Raw genomic sequence first — 22,108 nt, 5'->3', positions numbered from 1 at the left:
GCCTTATTATAGGCCTTATTATAGGCTTACCTGTAGGTAAAAAGTTAAGCGGAGTATACTACCGTTTTAATGGGACTTTGCTTTTTGGGCGTTTTGAGACTTCAGGGATGAGTATTTTACAAGCTGAAATACTCTCAGGTGTGAACAGGGCCTCAGAGATCGGGTGAATTTGGCTGATAATGGCAGTGCCCTGCGATCATGCTGCAACTTATATATGGGTATCGCTGAGATAAAGCTATGAGTGAAGTTAGATATAAATAATGATATAATATCATTTTTTTTTTTTTTTCAGAATTGTTGATTTTTTTTTTTTTTTTTGGCGTTGATAGTGCAAAAAAAATAAACTGCAGAGGTGATCAAATACCACCAAAAGAAAGCTCTATTTGTGGGGGAAAAAACTCATCAATTTTATTAGGGTACATTGTCGCACGACAGCGCAGTTGTCAGTTAAATCATTGCAGTTGCGTATCGCAAAAAATGGCCTGGTCAGGAAGGGGGGGGGGGGTAAAACCTTCCAGAGCTGAAGTGGTTAAGGGGCTCCCAGCAGTGATTTGTGATGTTCCCGGCAGTATTGTAGGATGACTCCTGATTGGTGTAATCGCTCTCTCTGCAGGTTGTATTATCGCTGCACCAAGAGTAAGAATGACGGCAAGAAGTATTGTGGGAATATTCCATGGCAGGTAATGTATATATTGGGGGATGGGTGCTGTAACTGACTGTATATGACTATTAATGTGCATATATTAGTGTAAAGCTGGACATACATTCTTAGCTGTCTCTAATGATTCCCCCATCTATGCTAAACAGCACAGATGGACAAACTACTCCTGTCGGCTATTGAATTCTGACTGCTGCCACTGGTGGCTGTCAGAATCGAAAAAGTGGCTGCTTGTGATTGGCTGCAATCATTGTTGCCTGACAATTTTTTGGCCGGGTTTTCAGATCAAAGGAAGTTGGGGGAGAATTGGTTCCAGCAGTGCGACCCGCAGCATGAATTTTGGAACCAGCCAAAATTGTCTGTGTGTGTGGTCACCTCAAAGACTTAGTCCTTTTGTAAATATTTAAAGGAGTTGTAAAGTCTCATAGTCTTTTCACCCTAACGCATTCTATGTATTAAGGTGAAAAACCTTTTGTGCTTAAGCTGCCCCCACCAGGCCCCCCCCACCTTATTTTTACCTGAACCCGATTTGTTCCAGCGATGAGCACAAGCCTAGCAGCTCCAGCCGCTGTCTCAGGTACTTATTGGATAGATTGATAGCAGCAGGAGCCATTGCCTCCTGCTGCTGTCAATCAAATCGAGTGACACGGGGGGCGGGGCCGAGTCCTGCTGTCTGTGTCCATGGAGGCACCAGCTGAAATCGTGAGCGCGCCCGCACGGGTGCCCCCATGGAAATCAGGTCTCTGTGGGGACACCCAATGAAGAAGCGGAACTGGGCTGCTCTGTGCAAAACCATAACATAGAGCAGGTAAGTAATAAAATGTTTGTTATTAATTAAAAAAAAAAAAAAAACAAACCTTTACCAACACGTTAGTGGATGTGATGTTCAGGCTAGGGATGCACCGATCCGATATTCGGATCGGATATTGGCGCCGATATGGCCATTTTAGATGGATCGGGGGATCGGTAACATTGGCCGATCCGGTTTTTGCTTGGTAATGGCTCAGCCATCCCTTACTAGGTGCAGTAGTAGTATGGGATGTATAGGTCCGGCTCACAGGCGGAGTGATATCAGATGCACTCCACCTGTGAATGGGGGAGCCTTACACATGAAGCAGCGGCTTTGCTCTGTACTGCAGCCGCATGCTTTGTTTGTAGCTTCGGATCGGTTCCGGTATCGGTATCGCGATTTCACAACGCCAGATATCGGTATCGATTCCAAAAAAGTCGGATCGGTGCATCCTAGTTCAGGCTTCTGCAGACTCTTCTCCAGGGCTGAGAGCTGTACCGAGGTACAGGCCTTGAGTTATGGGAGTACAGGAAGGACTGTGTGTTATGTGTCCTGCTCCAGCGTAGGGGCTTGACTGTAAAGCAAGCCATAAATGATGCGATTTTCTTTCCTGAAATCACGGGTTGCAGGAAAGAGAATTCCTTTATTCCCCCATCAACACCGTTAGTGTTGATGGGGGAATGCCTCCTGAAGTGCTATTGTGTTCTGCCAGCAGGTAACCCTCCCTGCTGGCAGAACACAGTGATTACTGTTAACAGCTATAGCCCCTGACCAATTTCCAAAGTTGATTAACTTCAGTTCAACCAGCCTGCCCATAGAGGGATGGAATCCTGGCCGGTCCTTCTGAACTATCTGAGATTCATTCCATCTATGGCCGACTTAAGTTTTCCTGAAAATGTGCTCCGGGCATACTGACACACTTTTTAAAGCCCAGCCTCCCTTCCGAACTGCACCCAGAATGTGAGAGTGAGCTGCGAGGGGAGACAGAGAGCATGCACAGAGTAAAAGAGCACTGAAGAGGAAGGAGGAGGGAGCGGGTGCACTCTGTGGAGGATGGAGGAGGGAGCGGGTGCACTCTGTGGAGGAAGGAGGAGGGAGCGGGCGCACTCTGTAGAGGAAGGAGAGGGGAGCGGGTGCACTCTGTAGAGGAAGGAGAGGGGAGCGGGTGCACTCTGTAGAGGAAGGAGAGGGGAGCGGGTGCACTCTGTAGAGGAAGGAGAGGGGAGCGGGCGCACTCTGTAGAGGAAGGAGAGGGGAGCGGGCGCACTCTGTAGAGGAAGGAGAAGGGAGCGGGCGCACTCTGTAGAGGAAGGAGAAGGGAGCGGGAGCACTCTGTAGAGGAAGGAGAAGGGAGCGGGTGCACTCTGTAGAGGAAGGAGAGGGGAGCGGGTGCACTCTGTAGAGGAAGGAGAAGGGAGCGGGTGCACTCTGTAGAGGAAGGAGAGGGGAGCGGGTGCACTCTGTAGAGGAAGGAGGAGGGATCGGGTGCACTCTGTAGAGGAAGGAGAGGGGAGCGGGTGCACTCTGTAGAGGAAGGAGAGGGGAGCGGGTGCACTCTGTAGAGGAAGGAGAGGGGAGCGGGTGCACTCTGTAGAGGAAGGAGAGGGGAGCGGGTGCACTCTGTAGAGGAAGGAGAGGGGAGCGGGCGCACTCTGTAGAGGAAGGAGGAGGGAGCGGGTGCACTCTGTAGAGGAAGGAGGAGGGAGCGGGCGCACTCTGTAGAGGAAGGAGAGGGGAGCGGGTGCACTCTGTAGAGGAAGGAGAAGGGAGCGGGTGCACTCTGTAGAGGAAGGAGAGGGGAGCGGGTGCACTCTGTAGAGGAAGGAGGAGGGATCGGGTGCACTCTGTAGAGGAAGGAGAGGGGAGCGGGTGCACTCTGTAGAGGAAGGAGAGGGGAGCGGGTGCACTCTGTAGAGGAAGGAGAGGGGAGCGGGTGCACTCTGTAGAGGAAGGAGAGGGGAGCGGGTGCACTCTGTAGAGGAAGGAGAGGGGAGCGGGCGCACTCTGTAGAGGAAGGAGGAGGGAGCGGGTGCACTCTGTAGAGGAAGGAGGAGGGAGCGGGCGCACTCTGTAGAGGAAGGAGAGGGGAGCGGGTGCACTCTGTAGAGGAAGGAGAAGGGAGCAGGCGCACTCTGTAGAGGAAGGAGGAGGGAGCGGGCGCACTCTGTAGAGGAAGGAGAGGGGAGCGGGTGCACTCTGTAGAGGAAGGAGAGGGGAGCGGGTGCACTCTGTAGAGGAAGGAGAAGGGAGCGGGTGCACTCTGTAGAGGAAGGAGAAGGGAGCGGGTGCACTCTGTAGAGGAAGGAGAGGGGAGCGGGTGCACTCTGTAGAGGAAGGAGAAGGGAGCGGGTGCACTCTGTAGAGGAAGGAGGAGGGAGCGGGCGCACTCTGTAGAGGAAGGAGAGGGGAGCGGGTGCACTCTGTAGAGGAAGGAGAAGGGAGCGGGTGCACTCTGTAGAGGAAGGAGAGGGGATCGGGTGCACTCTGTAGAGGAAGGAGGAGGGAGCGGGCGCACTCTGTAGAGGAAGGAGAGGGGAGCGGGTGCACTCTGTAGAGGAAGGAGAGGGGAGCGGGTGCACTCTGTAGAGGAAGGAGAGGGGAGCGGGTGCACTCTGTAGAGGAAGGAGAGGGGAGCGGGTGCACTCTGTAGAGGAAGGAGAAGGGAGCGGGTGCACTCTGTAGAGGAAGGAGAGGGGAGCGGGCGCACTCTGTAGAGGAAGGAGAGGGGAGCGGGCGCACTCTGTAGAGGAAGGAGGAGGGAGCGGGTGCACTCTGTAGAGGAAGGAGAGGGGAGTGGGTGCACTCTGTAGAGGAAGGAGAAGGGAGCGGGTGCACTCTGTAGAGGAAGGAGAAGGGAGCGGGTGCACTCTGTAGAGGAAGGAGAAGGGAGCGGGTGCACTCTTTAGAGGAAGGAGGAGGGAGCGGGCGCACTCTGTAGAGGAAGGAGGAGGGAGTGGGCTCACTCTGTAGAGGAAGGAGAGGGGAGCGGGTGCACTCTGTAGAGGAAGGAGAAGGGAGCAGGCGCACTCTGTAGAGGAGGGAGCGGGCGCACTCTGTAGAGGAAGGAGAGGGGAGCGGGCGCACTCTGTAGAGGAAGGAGAGGGGAGCGGGCGCACTCTGTGGAGGAAGGAGAAGGGAGCGGGTGCACTCTGTAGAGGAAGGAGGAGGGAGCGGGCGCACTCTGTAGAGGAAGGAGAGGGGAGCGGGTGCACTCTGTAGAGGAAGGAGAAGGGAGCGGGTGCACTCTGTAGAGGAAGGAGAGGGGATCGGGTGCACTCTGTAGAGGAAGGAGGAGGGAGCGGGCGCACTCTGTAGAGGAAGGAGAGGGGAGCGGGTGCACTCTGTAGAGGAAGGAGAGGGGAGCGGGTGCACTCTGTAGAGGAAGGAGAGGGGAGCGGGTGCACTCTGTAGAGGAAGGAGAGGGGAGCGGGTGCACTCTGTAGAGGAAGGAGAAGGGAGCGGGTGCACTCTGTAGAGGAAGGAGAGGGGAGCGGGCGCACTCTGTAGAGGAAGGAGAGGGGAGCGGGTGCACTCTGTAGAGGAAGGAGGAGGGAGCGGGTGCACTCTGTAGAGGAAGGAGAGGGGAGTGGGTGCACTCTGTAGAGGAAGGAGAAGGGAGCGGGTGCACTCTGTAGAGGAAGGAGAGGGGAGCGGGCGCACTCTGTAGAGGAAGGAGAAGGGAGCGGGCGCACTCTGTAGAGGAAGGAGAAGGGAGCGGGCGCACTCTGTAGAGGAAGGAGAGGGGAGCGGGCTCACTCTGTAGAGGAAGGAGAGGGGAGCGGGCTCACTCTGTAGAGGAAGGAGAGGGGAGCGGGCGCACTCTGTAGAGGAAGGAGAAGGGAGCGGGCGCACTCTGTAGAGGAAGGAGAGGGGAGCGGGCTCACTCTGTAGAGGAAGGAGAGGGGAGCGGGCTCACTCTGTAGAGAAAGAAGAGGGGAGCGGGCTCACTCTGTAGAGGAAGGAGAGGGGAGCGGGCTCACTCTGTAGAGGAAGGAGAGGGGAGCGGGCTCACTCTGTAGAGGAAGGAGAGGGGAGCGGGCGCACTCTGTAGAGGAAGGAGAGGGGAGCGGGTGCACTCTGTAGAGGAAGGAGAGGGGAGCGGGCGCACTCTGTAGAGGAAGGAGGAGGGAGCGGGTGCACTCTGTAGAGGAAGGAGAGGGGAGCGGGTGCACTCTGTAGAGGAAGGAGAGGGGAGCGGGTGCACTCTGTAGAGGAAGGAGGAGGGATCGGGTGCACTCTGTAGAGGAAGGAGAGGGGAGCGGGTGCACTCTGTAGAGGAAGGAGGAGGGAGCGGGTGCACTCTTTAGAGGAAGGAGGAGGGAGCGGGCGCACTCTGTAGAGGAAGGAGGAGGGAGCGGGCTCACTCTGTAGAGGAAGGAGAGGGGAGCGGGTGCACTCTGTAGAGGAAGGAGAAGGGAGCAGGCGCACTCTGTAGAGGAGGGAGCGGGCGCACTCTGTAGAGGAAGGAGGAGGGAGTGGGCGCACTCTGTAGAGGAAGGAGAGGGGAGCGGGTGCACTCTGTAGAGGAAGGAGAAGGGAGCGGGTGCACTCTGTAGAGGAAGGAGAGGGGATCGGGTGCACTCTGTAGAGGAAGGAGGAGGGAGCGGGCGCACTCTGTAGAGGAAGGAGAGGGGAGCGGGTGCACTCTGTAGAGGAAGGAGAGGGGAGCGGGTGCACTCTGTAGAGGAAGGAGAGGGGAGCGGGTGCACTCTGTAGAGGAAGGAGAGGGGAGCGGGTGCACTCTGTAGAGGAAGGAGAAGGGAGCGGGTGCACTCTGTAGAGGAAGGAGAGGGGAGCGGGCGCACTCTGTAGAGGAAGGAGAGGGGAGCGGGTGCACTCTGTAGAGGAAGGAGGAGGGAGCGGGTGCACTCTGTAGAGGAAGGAGAGGGGAGCGGGTGCACTCTGTAGAGGAAGGAGAAGGGAGCGGGTGCACTCTGTAGAGGAAGGAGAGGGGAGCGGGCGCACTCTGTAGAGGAAGGAGAGGGGAGCGGGCGCACTCTGTAGAGGAAGGAGAAGGGAGCGGGCGCACTCTGTAGAGGAAGGAGAAGGGAGCGGGCGCACTCTGTAGAGGAAGGAGAGGGGAGCGGGCTCACTCTGTAGAGGAAGGAGAGGGGAGCGGGCTCACTCTGTAGAGGAAGGAGAGGGGAGCGGGCGCACTCTGTAGAGGAAGGAGAAGGGAGCGGGTGCACTCTGTAGAGGAAGGAGAGGGGAGCGGGCTCACTCTGTAGAGGAAGGAGAAGGGAGCGGGCTCACTCTGTAGAGGAAGGAGAGGGGAGCGGGTGCACTCTGTAGAGGAAGGAGAAGGGAGCGGGTGCACTCTGTAGAGGAAGGAGAGGGGATCGGGTGCACTCTGTAGAGGAAGGAGGAGGGAGCGGGCGCACTCTGTAGAGGAAGGAGAGGGGAGCGGGTGCACTCTGTAGAGGAAGGAGAAGGGAGCGGGTGCACTCTGTAGAGGAAGGAGAGGGGAGCGGGCGCACTCTGTAGAGGAAGGAGAGGGGAGCGGGCGCACTCTGTAGAGGAAGGAGGAGGGAGCGGGTGCACTCTGTAGAGGAAGGAGAGGGGAGCGGGTGCACTCTGTAGAGGAAGGAGAGGGGAGCGGGTGCACTCTGTAGAGGAAGGAGGAGGGAGCGGGTGCACTCTGTAGAGGAAGGAGAGGGGAGCGGGTGCACTCTGTAGAGGAAGGAGAGGGGAGCGGGTGCACTCTGTAGAGGAAGGAGAAGGGAGCGGGTGCACTCTGTAGAGGAAGGAGAGGGGAGCGGGCGCACTCTGTAGAGGAAGGAGAGGGGAGCGGGTGCACTCTGTAGAGGAAGGAGGAGGGAGCGGGTGCACTCTGTAGAGGAAGGAGAGGGGAGCGGGTGCACTCTGTAGAGGAAGGAGAAGGGAGCGGGTGCACTCTGTAGAGGAAGGAGAGGGGAGCGGGCGCACTCTGTAGAGGAAGGAGAAGGGAGCGGGCGCACTCTGTAGAGGAAGGAGAAGGGAGCGGGCGCACTCTGTAGAGGAAGGAGAAGGGAGCGGGCGCACTCTGTAGAGGAAGGAGAGGGGAGCGGGCTCACTCTCTAGAGGAAGGAGAGGGGAGCGGGCTCACTCTGTAGAGGAAGGAGAGGGGAGCGGGCGCACTCTGTAGAGGAAGGAGAAGGGAGCGGGCGCACTCTGTAGAGGAAGGAGAGGGGAGCGGGCTCACTCTGTAGAGGAAGGAGAGGGGAGCGGGCTCACTCTGTAGAGGAAGGAGAGGGGAGCGGGCTCACTCTGTAGAGGAAGGAGAGGGGAGCGGGCTCACTCTGTAGAGGAAGGAGAGGGGAGCGGGCTCACTCTGTAGAGGAAGGAGAGGGGAGCGGGCGCACTCTGTAGAGGAAGGAGAGGGGAGCGGGCGCACTCTGTAGAGGAAGGAGAGGGGAGCGGGTGCACTCTGTAGAGGAAGGAGAGGGGAGCGGGTGCACTCTGTAGAGGAAGGAGAGGGGAGCGGGTGCACTCTGTAGAGGAAGGAGGAGGGATCGGGTGCACTCTGTAGAGGAAGGAGAGGGGAGCGGGCGCACTCTGTAGAGGAAGGAGAGGGGAGCGGGTGCACTCTGTAGAGGAAGGAGAGGGGAGCGGGTGCACTCTGTAGAGGAAGGAGAGGGGAGCGGGTGCACTCTGTAGAGGAAGGAGGAGGGATCGGGTGCACTCTGTAGAGGAAGGAGAGGGGAGCGGGTGCACTCTGTAGAGGAAGGAGGAGGGAGCGGGTGCACTCTGTAGAGGAAGGAGAGGGGAGCGGGCTCACTCTGTAGAGGAAGGAGAGGGGAGCGGGCGCACTCTGTAGAGGAAGGAGAGGGGAGCGGGTGCACTCTGTAGAGGAAGGAGAGGGGAGCGGGTGCACTCTGTAGAGGAAGGAGAGGGGAGTGGGTGCACTCTGTAGAGGAAGGAGGAGGGATCGGGTGCACTCTGTAGAGGAAGGAGAGGGGAGCGGGTGCACTCTGTAGAGGAAGGAGTGGGGAGCGGGTGCACTCTGTAGAGGAAGGAGAGGGGAGCGGGTGCACTCTGTAGAGGAAGGAGAGGGGAGCGGGTGCACTCTGTAGAGGAAGGAGAGGGGAGCGGGCGCACTCTGTAGAGGAAGGAGAGGGGAGCGGGCGCACTCTGTAGAGGAAGGAGAGGGGAGCGGGTGCACTCTGTAGAGGAAGGAGAAGGGAGCGGGTGCACTCTGTAGAGGAAGGAGAAGGGAGCGGGCTCACTCTGTAGAGGAAGGAGAAGGGAGCGGGCGCACTCTGTAGAGGAAGGAGGAGGGAGCGGGCTCACTCTGTAGAGGAAGGAGAGGGGAGCGGGTGCACTCTGTAGAGGAAGGAGAGGGGAGCGGGCGCACTCTGTAGAGGAAGGAGAGGGGAGCGGGCGCACTCTGTAGAGGAAGGAGGAGGGAGCGGGCGCACTCTGTAGAGGAAGGAGGAGGGAGCGGGTGCACTCTGTAGAGGAAGGAGAGGGGAGCGGGTGCACTCTGTAGAGGAAGGAGAGGGGAGCGGGTGCACTCTGTAGAGGAAGGAGAGGGGAGCGGGTGCACTCTGTAGAGGAAGGAGAGGGGAGCGGGCGCACTCTGTAGAGGAAGGAGGAGGGAGCGGGCGCACTCTGTAGAGGAAGGAGAGGGGAGCGGGTGCACTCTGTAGAGGAAGGAGAGGGGAGCGGGTGCACTCTGTAGAGGAAGGAGGAGGGATCGGGTGCACTCTGTAGAGGAAGGAGAGGGGAGCGGGCGCACTCTGTAGAGGAAGGAGAGGGGAGCGGGTGCACTCTGTAGAGGAAGGAGAGGGGAGCGGGTGCACTCTGTAGAGGAAGGAGAGGGGAGCGGGTGCACTCTGTAGAGGAAGGAGAGGGGAGCGGGTGCACTCTGTAGAGGAAGGAGAGGGGAGCGGGTGCACTCTGTAGAGGAAGGAGGAGGGATCGGGTGCACTCTGTAGAGGAAGGAGAGGGGAGCGGGTGCACTCTGTAGAGGAAGGAGGAGGGAGCGGGTGCACTCTGTAGAGGAAGGAGAGGGGAGCGGGTGCACTCTGTAGAGGAAGGAGAGGGGAGCGGGTGCACTCTGTAGAGGAAGGAGAGGGGAGCGGGTGCACTCTGTAGAGGAAGGAGAGGGGAGCGGGCGCACTCTGTAGAGGAAGGAGAGGGGAGCGGGCGCACTCTGTAGAGGAAGGAGAAGGGAGCGGGTGCACTCTGTAGAGGAAGGAGAAGGGAGCGGGTGCACTCTGTAGAGGAAGGAGAGGGGAGCGGGCGCACTCTGTAGAGGAAGGAGAGGGGAGCGGGTGCACTCTGTAGAGGAAGGAGAAGGGAGCGGGCGCACTCTGTAGAGGAAGGAGGAGGGAGCGGGTGCACTCTGTAGAGGAAGGAGAGGGGAGCGGGTGCACTCTGTAGAGGAAGGAGGAGGGAGCGGGCTCACTCTGTAGAGGAAGGAGAGGGGAGCGGGTGCACTCTGTAGAGGAAGGAGAAGGGAGCGGGCGCACTCTGTAGAGGAAGGAGGAGGGAGCGGGCGCACTCTGTAGAGGAAGGAGAGGGGAGCGGGTGCACTCTGTAGAGGAAGGAGAAGGGAGCGGGCGCACTCTGTAGAGGAAGGAGAGGGGAGCGGGTGCACTCTGTAGAGGAAGGAGAGGGGAGCGGGCGCACTCTGTAGAGGAAGGAGAGGGGAGCGGGTGCACTCTGTAGAGGAAGGAGAAGGGAGCGGGTGCACTCTGTAGAGGAAGGAGAGGGGAGCGGGTGCACTCTGTAGAGGAAGGAGAGGGGAGCGGGTGCACTCTGTAGAGGAAGGAGAGGGGAGCGGGTGCACTCTGTAGAGGAAGGAGAGGGGAGCGGGTGCACTCTGTAGAGGAAGGAGAGGGGAGCGGGTGCACTCTGTAGAGGAAGGAGAGGGGAGCGGATGCACTCTGTAGAGGAAGGAGAGGGGAGCGGGTGCAATCTGTAGAGGAAGGAGAGGGGAGCGGGTGCACTCTGTAGAGGAAGGAGAGGGGAGCGGGTGCACTCTGTAGAGGAAGGAGAGGGGAGCGGGCGCACTCTGTAGAGGAAGGAGAGGGGAGCGGGTGCACTCTGTAGAGGAAGGAGAAGGGAGCGGGCGCACTCTGTAGAGGAAGGAGAGGGGAGCGGGTGCACTCTGTAGAGGAAGGAGAAGGGAGCGGGCGCACTCTGTAGAGGAAGGAGAGGGGAGCGGGTGCACTCTGTAGAGGAAGGAGAAGGGAGCGGGCGCACTCTGTAGAGGAAGGAGAGGGGAGCGGGTGCACTCTGTAGAGGAAGGAGAGGGGAGCGGGCGCACTCTGTAGAGGAAGGAGAGGGGAGCGGGTGCACTCTGTAGAGGAAGGAGAAGGGAGCGGGTGCACTCTGTAGAGGAAGGAGAGGGGAGCGGGTGCACTCTGTAGAGGAAGGAGAGGGGAGCGGGTGCACTCTGTAGAGGAAGGAGAGGGGAGCGGGTGCACTCTGTAGAGGAAGGAGGAGGGATCGGGTGCACTCTGTAGAGGAAGGAGAGGGGAGCGGGTGCACTCTGTAGAGGAAGGAGGAGGGAGCGGGTGCACTCTGTAGAGGAAGGAGAGGGGAGCGGGTGCACTCTGTAGAGGAAGGAGAGGGGAGCGGGTGCACTCTGTAGAGGAAGGAGAGGGGAGCGGGTGCACTCTGTAGAGGAAGGAGAGGGGAGCGGGTGCACTCTGTAGAGGAAGGAGAGGGGAGCGGGTGCACTCTGTAGAGGAAGGAGAAGGGAGCGGGTGCACTCTGTAGAGGAAGGAGAGGGGAGCGGGTGCACTCTGTAGAGGAAGGAGAGGGGAGCGGGTGCACTCTGTAGAGGAAGGAGAGGGGAGCGGGTGCACTCTGTAGAGGAAGGAGGAGGGATCGGGTGCACTCTGTAGAGGAAGGAGAGGGGAGCGGGTGCACTCTGTAGAGGAAGGAGGAGGGAGCGGGTGCACTCTGTAGAGGAAGGAGAGGGGAGCGGGTGCACTCTGTAGAGGAAGGAGAGGGGAGCGGGTGCACTCTGTAGAGGAAGGAGAGGGGAGCGGGTGCACTCTGTAGAGGAAGGAGAGGGGAGCGGGCGCACTCTGTAGAGGAAGGAGAGGGGAGCGGGCGCACTCTGTAGAGGAAGGAGAAGGGAGCGGGCGCACTCTGTAGAGGAAGGAGAAGGGAGCGGGTGCACTCTGTAGAGGAAGGAGAGGGGAGCGGGCGCACTCTGTAGAGGAAGGAGAGGGGAGCGGGTGCACTCTGTAGAGGAAGGAGAAGGGAGCGGGCGCACTCTGTAGAGGAAGGAGGAGGGAGCGGGTGCACTCTGTAGAGGAAGGAGGAGGGAGCGGGCTCACTCTGTAGAGGAAGGAGAGGGGAGCGGGTGCACTCTGTAGAGGAAGGAGAAGGGAGCGGGCGCACTCTGTAGAGGAAGGAGGAGGGATCGGGTGCACTCTGTAGAGGAAGGAGGAGGGAGCGGGCGCACTCTGTAGAGGAAGGAGAGGGGAGCGGATGCACTCTGTAGAGGAAGGAGAGGGGAGCGGGTGCACTCTGTAGAGGAAGGAGAGGGGAGCGGGTGCACTCTGTAGAGGAAGGAGAAGGGAGCGGGCGCACTCTGTAGAGGAAGGAGGAGGGATCGGGTGCACTCTGTAGAGGAAGGAGAGGGGAGCGGATGCACTCTGTAGAGGAAGGAGAGGGGAGCGGGTGCACTCTGTAGAGGAAGGAGAGGGGAGCGGATGCACTCTGTAGAGGAAGGAGAGGGGAGCGGGTGCACTCTGTAGAGGAAGGAGAGGGGAGCGGGTGCACTCTGTAGAGGAAGGAGAAGGGAGCGGGCGCACTCTGTAGAGGAAGGAGGAGGGAGCGGGTGCACTCTGTAGAGGAAGGAGAGGGGAGCGGGTGCACTCTGTAGAGGAAGGAGAAGGGAGCGGGCGCACTCTGTAGAGGAAGGAGAGGGGAGCGGGCGCACTCTGTAGAGGAAGGAGAAGGGAGCGGGCGCACTCTGTAGAGGAAGGAGAGGGGAGCGGGTGCACTCTGTAGAGGAAGGAGAAGGGAGCGGGCGCACTCTGTAGAGGAAGGAGAGGGGAGCGGGTGCACTCTGTAGAGGAAGGAGAAGGGAGCGGGCGCACTCTGTAGAGGAAGGAGAGGGGAGCGGGCGCACTCTGTAGAGGAAGGAGAGGGGAGCGGGCGCACTCTGTAGAGGAAGGAGAAGGGAGCGGGTGCACTCTGTAGAGGAAGGAGAGGGGAGCGGGTGCACTCTGTAGAGGAAGGAGAGGGGAGCGGGCGCACTCTGTAGAGGAAGGAGAGGGGAGCGGGTGCACTCTGTAGAGGAAGGAGAGGGGAGCGGGTGCACTCTGTAGAGGAAGGAGAGGGGAGCGGGTGCACTCTGTAGAGGAAGGAGAGGGGAGCGGGTGCACTCTGTAGAGGAAGGAGAGGGGAGCGGGTGCACTCTGTAGAGGAAGGAGAAGGGAGCGGGCTCACTCTGTAGAGGAAGGAGAAGGGAGCGGGCGCACTCTGTAGAGGAAGGAGGAGGGAGCGGGCTCACTCTGTAGAGGAAGGAGAGGGGAGCGGGTGCACTCTGTAGAGGAAGGAGAGGGGAGCGGGTGCACTCTGTAGAGGAAGGAGAAGGGAGCGGGTGCACTCTGTAGAGGAAGGAGAGGGGAGCGGGCGCACTCTGTAGAGGAAGGAGGAGGGAGCGGGTGCACTCTGTAGAGGAAGGAGGAGGGAGCGGGCGCACTCTGTAGAGGAAGGAGAGGGGAGCGGGCGCACTCTGTAGAGGAAGGAGAGGGGAGCGGGCTCACTCTGTAGAGGAAGGAGAAGGGAGCGGGCGCACTCTGTAGAGGAAGGAGGAGGGAGCGGGCTCACTCTGTAGAGGAAGGAGAGGGGAGCGGGTGCACTCTGTAGAGGAAGGAGAGGGGAGCGGGTGCACTCTGTAGAGGAAGGAGAAGGGAGCGGGTGCACTCTGTAGAGGAAGGAGAGGGGAGCGGGCGCACTCTGTAGAGGAAGGAGGAGGGAGCGGGTGCACTCTGTAGAGGAAGGAGGAGGGAGCGGGCGCACTCTGTAGAGGAAGGAGAGGGGAGCGGGCGCACTCTGTAGAGGAAGGAGAGGGGAGCGGGCTCACTCTGTAGAGGAAGGAGGAGGGGTTGGGCGCACTCTGCAAGTCCCATCTGCAGTGCGGTGGAGCAACCCAGAGCCATGCAAGATTCAAAACCGAGCTGAGGCATAAAAAGCACCCTGCAGTTCTGGTAAGGGTGCATATACATTTGTTTTTGTGTGCTCCCATGTTGCATGTTACACCCTAAAAATTGCATGTAACGTGGTCAAACAGTGGACTCAGCCTTTAGGAGGAATATAAAATGAAGAGAACCAATGCGCTACCAAGAGATCATCTAACTTCAAAGAAACTGGTGAGGTGTAGATGGTGTAAACAACAGGTGTAAATGTGCAAATCCGCAATAAAAATGAATCAAAAGAAAAAGCAGACAATTTTAATCAGTGTCCCCACTGTCAATAAATATACTAAAAAAACCTAAAAATTTTTTTAGATTTGTTTTAGCCTTTAGGAGTAACTTTCTAACATTTAAAGCTGCCTCTGCCCCTTCCTCCATCTCACGTCTTTTTTTTTTCTCTCTCTCTCTGTCATGTTCTCTCCATTCTCATACAGGAAGTGAGGCAGAAGACGGTTCTCAGGCCTGAGCTCCTATTGGAACATTCTGATAAACCTCAGAGGAATCCTTTTAGAGTCCTCAATGAGGGTCCCAAACCTACAACATGGAAAGAGATCAGCGAGGACAAAAATCACAAGAAGGAGGAAGTGAGACCCCTGGATCAGGAGAGGAAGCCCAGCCATGATCAGAGGAGGAAGACCGAAGATGGGAGATCAGATCAGGAGAAGCAGAATGGTGATCGGAAGGATCGAGACAAAAGTCATAGCGATAGGAAGTCTGAGAAGGAAAAGAACAGAGAGGATAAGGAAAAGAAAGACGGTCCAGAGAGGAGGACCAGCGATGGTCAGGAGAAGGTCAATAGGGGTGGGGAAGAAAGACAGAGAGGTGAGAGCCAATCCGATCAGGAGAAGATTGGTACCAATAGAAAGTCTGATCAGAAGAGTCATACCAATATTGATCAGAAAATTGATACTGAGATGAAGTCTGATGAGAAGAGTCACATCGAGAGGAAGTCCGAGCATAAGATTAATACCAATATTGATCAGAAGATTAATACTGAGAGGAAGTCTGATCAGAAGATTAAAACCACTACTGATCAGAAGAGTCATCCTGAGAAGACATCTGATCAGAATAGTCATCCTGAGAAGACATCTGATCAGAAGAGTCATCCTGAGAAGACATCTGATCAGAAGAGTCATCCTGAGAAGACATCTGATCAGAAGAGTCATCCTGAGAAGACATCTGATCAGAAGAGTCATACTGAGAAGATATCTGATCAGAAGAGTCACACCGAGAGGACGTCTGATCAGAAGAGTCATCCTGAGAAGAAATCTGATCAGAATAGTCACACCGAGAGGACGTCTGATCAGAATAGTCACACTGAGAGGACGTCAGATCAGAAGATTACTTCCAGTATTGATCAGAAGATTGGTACTGATAGGAAGTCTGATCAGAAGGGTCATACTGAGAGGAAGTCTGATCAGAAGAAGACTTGTTCCGATAGGAAGCCAGATCCAGTGAGGCAGACAAATAAATTCCAGGCTCTCCCCATGTGGCAGAGCTCACAGCAGAACTCCAATCCTGAAGGAAATTCAGATATTTTGGTAAACGGGAGCCTGGAGGAGGAGCCGGCCTGTTTTCAGGCCTGGAGGGAGAAGGAGTTGCCATCTGGGCTGAAAATCAAGAAGAAGTCTTCAGACATAGGAGGGACTGACGTTTGGGACAGACAAGAAGGGGTCCATCGGCCAGATTCTGGAAATAAAGTAGAAAATCCTGCAGCTGGGGATGATATGAAGAAACCTTTAGATTGCCATAAGAAAGCCGGCCTCCAGGCAACCGTCTTCAGTAAAGACTACGGTTCTCAGCCCTGTGATGGAGAGGACCGGTCACCGGGTGAGGCTGAGCCATCCAGGTTGTGTTCTAATGACGGGAAGGGCAGTGAGGAACAGAAGATAAGTAAGGAGGATGATGAAGATGATCTCATATTTGTGAGCTCTCAGCCTGGAAAGGAGAAAGCAGCTACAACATCGTCAGGGGGAGGAAAGCGGAGGACAATCACTTCCTTCCCTGGATTCATTCCGCAGAGCCAGACTCAGAACTCTGCTGGCCTCCACTCACTCTTCACAGCTCAGCTCCAGCAGAAGAAGGTGAGTGACACCCTCTCTGGAGACCTTTCCTATATGATATGATGAATACTGACAGACACGGGGGTTGATTTACTAAAACTGGAGAGGGCAAAATCTGGTGCAGCTCTGCATGGGAGCCAATCAGCTTCTTACTTCAGCTTCTTCAATGAAGCTTTGACAAATCATGAAGCTGGCTGGTTTCTATTTGAGATGAACTAAATGAAAAATGTCGGAATAGAAATCGAAAATGCAGGATGCACTTGGCCGAAAACTGAAAATGACCATTTAAGATTAAAAAAAAATATATATATATATATATATATATATATATATATAATGTGTGTGTAAAATTGTATTAAATTTGACTTTTTAACCGCTTAACCAATTGCCGACCGCCGCACGACTATTTACTGCGGCAGTCTGACTCTCCTGGGCAAACTGACGTAGGGCTACATCGCTCGCCCAGGAGCCTCTAGGGGGCGAGCGCGCGCCGCCGGGGGCACGCCCCCGCTCGTTCCCTGACATCCCCGTGCGAGTGACCGGCGGCTCTGATGTAAACAAAGCCGCCTGTCATTCTCCCTGATGTAACTGCAGAGATTACACGATCCTGCTATGTAGGATCGTATGTCTCTGTGGTTACATCACAAGCCACGCCCCCCCTACAGTTAGAAGCACGCCCCTAGGGACACACTTAACCCCTTGAGCTCTAATAAAGTTAACTCCTTTCCTCCCAGTGTCATTATTACAGTAACAGTGCATATGTATAGCACTGATTACTGTAGTAATGTCACTGGTAACCCCAAAAGTGTCAAAAATGTCAATCAAGGGTCCGATCTGTCCGCCGCAATGTCGCAGTCCCGCAAAAAAAATAGCAGATCGCCGCCATTACTAGTTAAAATAAAAAACAATAAAAATGACAAAAATTGTCAGTCAAAGTAACGCAGTGCTGAATTGCAAAAAATGGCCTGTCCAGGAAGGGAGTAAAACCTTCTGGGGCTGAAGTGGTTAATTCATCATGAATTGAAATGAACATGGATTTAGTGTTGGCCGTTATCGGCACCTTTTAGCTTAAGAAAAATGCATCCCTTTAACCACTTCTGGACCGGAATTGTTTCCCCCCCCCCCCCAATTTTTTGCAATTCGGCACAGTGTTATTATAACTGACAATTGCGCGGTCGTGCGACGCTGTACCCAAATGAAATTGACGTCCTTTTTTTCCCCTCACATAGAGCTTTCTTTTGGTGGTATTTGATCACCTCTGCAATTTTGAGAAAAAAAAAAAAAAAACAATATTTTTACTTTCTAAAAATAAACATTTCCAATAAAAAAAAAAAAATCTAAAATTCTTTCATCATTTTAGACCAATTTGTATTCTGCTACATATTTTTGGCATAAAAAAATCCCAATAAATGTATATTGATTGGTTTGCGCAAATGTTATCGCGTCTACAAACTATGGGATGTTTTTATGAATTTTTAATTGATTTTATTATTTTTTTTTACTTGTAATGCGGTAATGTAATAAAAGTAGTGCTATAGATACAAAAATAGCAACAATTCTAAAAAAAAAAAAAAACACAATATTTCTCTTACGTCCTCTGACAGTCGCAGCCCTTCCATATGTTCTTCACTATTGGGTAAGGGCGCCCTCTGTAGGAGCAGGCTAGGTAGTGAAAACTTGGTAAAACAAGGACACCCCTTTAGGGGGCTGTCCCTCTCAACATTACCCTCAGCCATTCAGTGCTGCTAATCAGTTTCATAGCAAGCAGTGCAGGAAGACAACCAACCCCAAAATAGAGGGGTGGGGGCTGCGACTGTCAGAGGACTCAGAGAAAATAATTTTATGGTAAGTTCTTACAAAAATTATTTTCTCATCATTTTAGGTCAGTTTGTTTTCTGCTACATATTTTTGGTAATAAAAAAACCCCAGTAAGTGTATTTTGATTGGTTTGCGCAAAAGTTATCGCGTCTACAAACTAGGGGAAAGATTTATGACATTTTTTTTCTTTATTTACTAGTAATGGCGGTGATCAGCGATGGTTAGCGGGACTGCGACATTGCGGCGGACAAATCAGACACCTGACTGACATTTTTGGGGGGACCAGTGACAATACTACAGTAATAAGTGCTAAAAAAATATGCACTGTCACTGTAATAATGACACTGGCAGGGAAGGGGTTAACACCAGGGGCGATCAAAGGGTTAAGTGTGTCCCTTGGGAGTGCTTTCTAACTGTGTGGGGGGTGGGCTCACTGGATGAACACAGAAACCTGTGTTCCTATATAGAAGGATCCCTTTGTTCATTACTGACAGAGTGGCGGTCTGCCGTGTTTACATCAGCAGACCGCCGTTCTGTCTCCACGGGGAGCGATCGTGGGTGGAAGGCGGACATTGCATCCGCTGGACCCGCGGATTGGCTCCCCCTGTGGCCAATCTGCACATGCCCTGCCCCCACTGGCTATTACATAAAACGACGTACAGGTGCGTCGTTTCGCGTAATAGAGCTGACCTGCCGCAGTAAAAGTGCGGCGGCTGGTCGCCGGCAAGTGGTTAAATTCTATGCATGTCCTCAGACTGGTCCATTGCACATCCGTTGTGGTGTAAAAAATCCTGCTTGCTGCATTTTTGGTCAGGTAACCACTTGCTGACCGCCCCACGCAGATTTACTGCGGCAGGGCAGCTCGGCTGAGCATAATCACGTACATGTATGTAAATATGTGCACACGGTCTCGCCGCCAGAGCCAGACCATGGGGCACGATCACCGCCGGCTTCCCGCAATCTTCACAGAAACTGACAGGAGAGCCGCCGGCCTATAAACAAAGCAGGCGGCTCTCCTGTCACACAGGCAGAGTGAGATTGTGTGAGCCTAAAATTTCTTGCAAATTGTGGGGGGGGGGGGGGGGGGCTCTGTGACAGGCACACAGAGAATGCTTAGCTGACCAATCTCTGTGTGCCTGTCACAGAGCCCCCCCCCCCCCCCCCCACAATTTGCAAGAACTTTTAGGCTCACACCTAACTCTTTGTTCCCCCCTGGGTTAACCCCTTCCCTGCCAGTGTCATTTTTACAGTAACAGTGCATATTTATAGCACTGATTACTGCAGTAATGTCACTGGTACCCCCAAAAGTGTCAAAAATGTCAGTCAAGGGTCCGATCTGTCCGCTGCAATGTTGCAGTCCCACTAAAAATTGCTGATCGCCGCCATTACTAGTAAAAAAAATAAAAAGTCCAAAAATCTGTCCCATAGTTTGTAGACGCGATAACTTTTGTGCAAACCAATTAAATACGCTTTTTGGGATTTTTTTTTACCAAAAATATGTAGCAGAAAACAAATTGCTCTAAAATTAAAAAAAAAACTTGATTTTTTTTTAAATTTTATTGGGAATGTTTTATAGCAGAAAATAAAATATATATTTTTTTTTTTTTTTTTTTTTTCAGAATTGGCGTTTTTTTTTTTTTGTTTATAGCGCAAAAAATAAAAATTGCACAGGTGATCGAATACCACCAATAGAAAGCTCTGTTTGTGGGGGAAAAAAAGAACATCAATTTTATTTGGGTACAGCGTCGCACAACCGCGCAATTGTCCGTTAAAATAACGCAGTGCTGAATCGCAAAATATGGCCTGGTCATTAGGAGGGAAAATCTTCCGGTCGTAAGTGCCGGTTCACATTTGTGCGGCTGCGGAGATCGCATGTGTAATTCGGAGCGCACTGCTCCTTCATTACACATGCGATTGGAGGTGCGGATGCGAATTCAGCCATACACTTTGTATGGCTGAAATTCGCACTGTATCCGCACCAAACACGCACATGAGGCTTTTTTTCAGCCGCATCAGGATCGGATTGCACAGTGGTTCACACTTGTGCGATCTGATCCTGTGCGAACTGTCAGATCAAACTGGGGGTGTCGTTAACATTTAATTGACACCCCCTGCGTATCGCATATGGCAGTGTGAACTGCCAGATGTGCGTTTGCGATGCGGGAACACGCTGCATATTCGCACAAGTGTGACCCGAGCCTTAAGGGGTTAATGTCATTATGGGGGATTGTTTGTAGATTTTTGAGGAAAATAATGAATGTAATCCGTTTTGGAATAAGGCGTTAACATAATAAAATGTGGAAGAAGTGAAGCTCTGTGAATACTTTCCGGATGCGCTGTATACATTGTTTATTCACATCAGTCCCTGTCCTAAAGGAGCTGACAATCTAAGGCATGCGATGTGAATTCTAAACATTGAAATCAGGGGTCTTCAAACTGTGGCCCTCCAGCTGTTCAGGAACTACAATACCCATCATGTCTGTGAATGTCAGAGTTTTACGATGCCTCATGGGATTTGTAGTCCCACAACAGCTGGAGGGCCGCAGTTTGAGGATCCCTGATTTAAACACATCTTGGCCTCGGTCATCTTTTGGTTTGGGGCTCCTTTCTGTACCTTTTATAAAGTGAGTCTCTTCGGGGATCCCTCTCAGGAGGCCGTGCTGTATGAGATCTGATTGGCTTACCTCACTGAGCTTGTTTGAAGGTTTCCCTTCTCATTGCACGGATTTTGAGGTCCCGGCGCCTTTCTAATAAGTCTTTCTGGACAATCAGGTGGTGAGAGTTCTGATTGTGGAATACAATGCTCTGTGTGCAGCACCTTCTATACACAGCTCCTTTATTCTCCCTTATTTCAGGCTGTATTGGCTTCTGTCAATCTGAAGGCGCTCCCAGACAAGGGGGAGAGGCTAAGGAAACAGGTCCAGGAGCTGGAGGACGCTCTGGAGTCTCTGTCATTGTCTGCTCTGACCACACAGGAACAAGGTAAGCCCATAGCTGGGATGTCCCCCCAGGGGGCTCTCTACACAATCTATAATGGGAGTTTGTAGCTGGGTCAGAGGTCAGGTATATTCCAGAAGAGCGTTCTTGGTCACTTTGATCGATTCTTTGTCCTTTTTCAGGTGTCATCCAAGAGCCAAGACCCAAGATTCAGCCCGATCCTGGAAACCCATTTAGCAGACCGGGCCCTGTGGAGGTGACCGGGGGTGTGAAGCCTCTGTCTTTTCATAAAATGCCCCCGAGTTCCCTGGGTGTGCACGCCTCAGGACCGAGCTCCAATCAGAGCTACAGGAGTTTGTATGGAGGTGAGTGCCAGGGTCAGGGACCTTATTACTGTATGGAGGGGGAGTGCCAGGGCCTACATTACTGTATGGAGGTGAGTGCCAGGGCCTACATTACTGTATGGAGGCGAGTGCCAGGGCCCACATTACTGTATGGAGGCGAGTGCCAGGGCCCACATTACTGTATGGAGGTGAGTGCCAGGGCCTACATTACTGTATGGAGGCGAGTGCCAGGGCCCACATTACTGTATGGAGGTGAGTGCCAGGGCCCACATTACTGTATGGAGGCGAGTGCCAGGGCCCACATTACTGTATGGAGGTGAGTGCCAGGGCCCACATTACTGTATGGAGGTGAGTGCCAGGGCCTACATTACTGTATGGAGGCGAGTGCCAGGGCCCACATTACTGTATGGAGGTGAGTGCCAGGGCCCACATTACTGTATGGAGGTGAGTGCCAGGGCCCACATTACTGTATGGAGGCGAGTGCCAGGGCCCACATTACTGTATGGAGGTGAGTGCCAGGGCCCATATTACTGTATGGAGGTCAGGGCCAGGGCCCACATTACTGTATGGAGGTCAGGGCCAGGGCCCACATTACTGTATGGAGGTGAGTGCCAGGGCCCACATTACTGTATGGAGGTGAGTGCCAGGGCCCACATTACTGTATGGAGGCGAGTGCCAGGGCCCACATTACTGTATGGAGGTGAGTGCCAGGGCCCACATTACTGTATGGAGGTCAGGGCCAGGGCCCACATTACTGTATGGAGGTCAGGGCCAGGGCCCACATTACTGTATGGAGGTCAGGGCCAGGGCCCACATTACTGTATGGAGGTGAGTGCCAGGGCCCACATTACTGTATGGAGGTGAGTGCCAGGGCCAGAGACCATATTACTCTATGGGGGTCATCTGATTGGATAATTATATTTTGGAATGCTCCTATGAGAGTTGGAAGAATGGGAACTCCTCAAAGACTGGAAGCTTTGTTTAGGGACGTTGGGACAGTCTTGGGTCAGCCAGATCTTTGGACTCCATAGAATTGTATTATTAGTTCTATTTATGTACAATGAACTTGTGATGAGCAGTTTATGCAGTGCGGTGTGATAAGTGAGATTATCTTTCAGGCTACATAAAGCCAGGTTTGTTCTGAGCTCACACTTTATTAGTTCTTATATTTTGTCCTCTCTCCGCAGACCCTCAGTGGCAGAGTCTGTATGGGGGACGCATGACTGAAGAACGTCTCTATGCGATTCGAAACGCCACAAGTGAGGCCATCGACCACCTGCACAAGAGTCTGGAGTCCTGTCCCGGCCCTGAGACTGCCTCCGAGGATCCGCGGGGTCTGAAGGTATCAGATG

The 22,108-nt window shown here is 54.3% G+C and overlaps 1 protein-coding gene and 1 pseudogene across 2 annotated transcripts in view; both read left to right on the top strand.

Annotated features, from left to right (window-relative positions):
- The window catches only part of LOC309545902, a 1,177,957-nt pseudogene that overhangs the window by 504,254 nt on the left and 651,595 nt on the right, over positions 1–22,108 (top strand). The window lies entirely within an intron of this gene.
- Positions 1–22,108, top strand: part of TTF2 (transcription termination factor 2) — an 83,957-nt gene that overhangs the window by 17,996 nt on the left and 43,853 nt on the right. The window contains exons 5-10 of the mRNA XM_082245327.1: positions 614–680; positions 14,029–14,543; positions 14,946–15,678; positions 20,331–20,457; positions 20,595–20,777; positions 21,944–22,098. Of these exons, the coding sequence (XP_082101453.1) occupies positions 614–680; positions 14,029–14,543; positions 14,946–15,678; positions 20,331–20,457; positions 20,595–20,777; positions 21,944–22,098 (1,780 nt within the window). The remainder of the gene's footprint in view (positions 1–613; positions 681–14,028; positions 14,544–14,945; positions 15,679–20,330; positions 20,458–20,594; positions 20,778–21,943; positions 22,099–22,108) is intronic.

The sequence above is a fragment of the Pelophylax lessonae genome (assembly GCF_965119305.1).
Source record: "Pelophylax lessonae genome assembly, chromosome: 2".
Taxonomy (NCBI): domain Eukaryota; kingdom Metazoa; phylum Chordata; class Amphibia; order Anura; family Ranidae; genus Pelophylax; species Pelophylax lessonae.
Note: the sequence above shows the minus strand (reverse complement) of the source record. Positions and strands in the feature narration are given on the sequence as shown.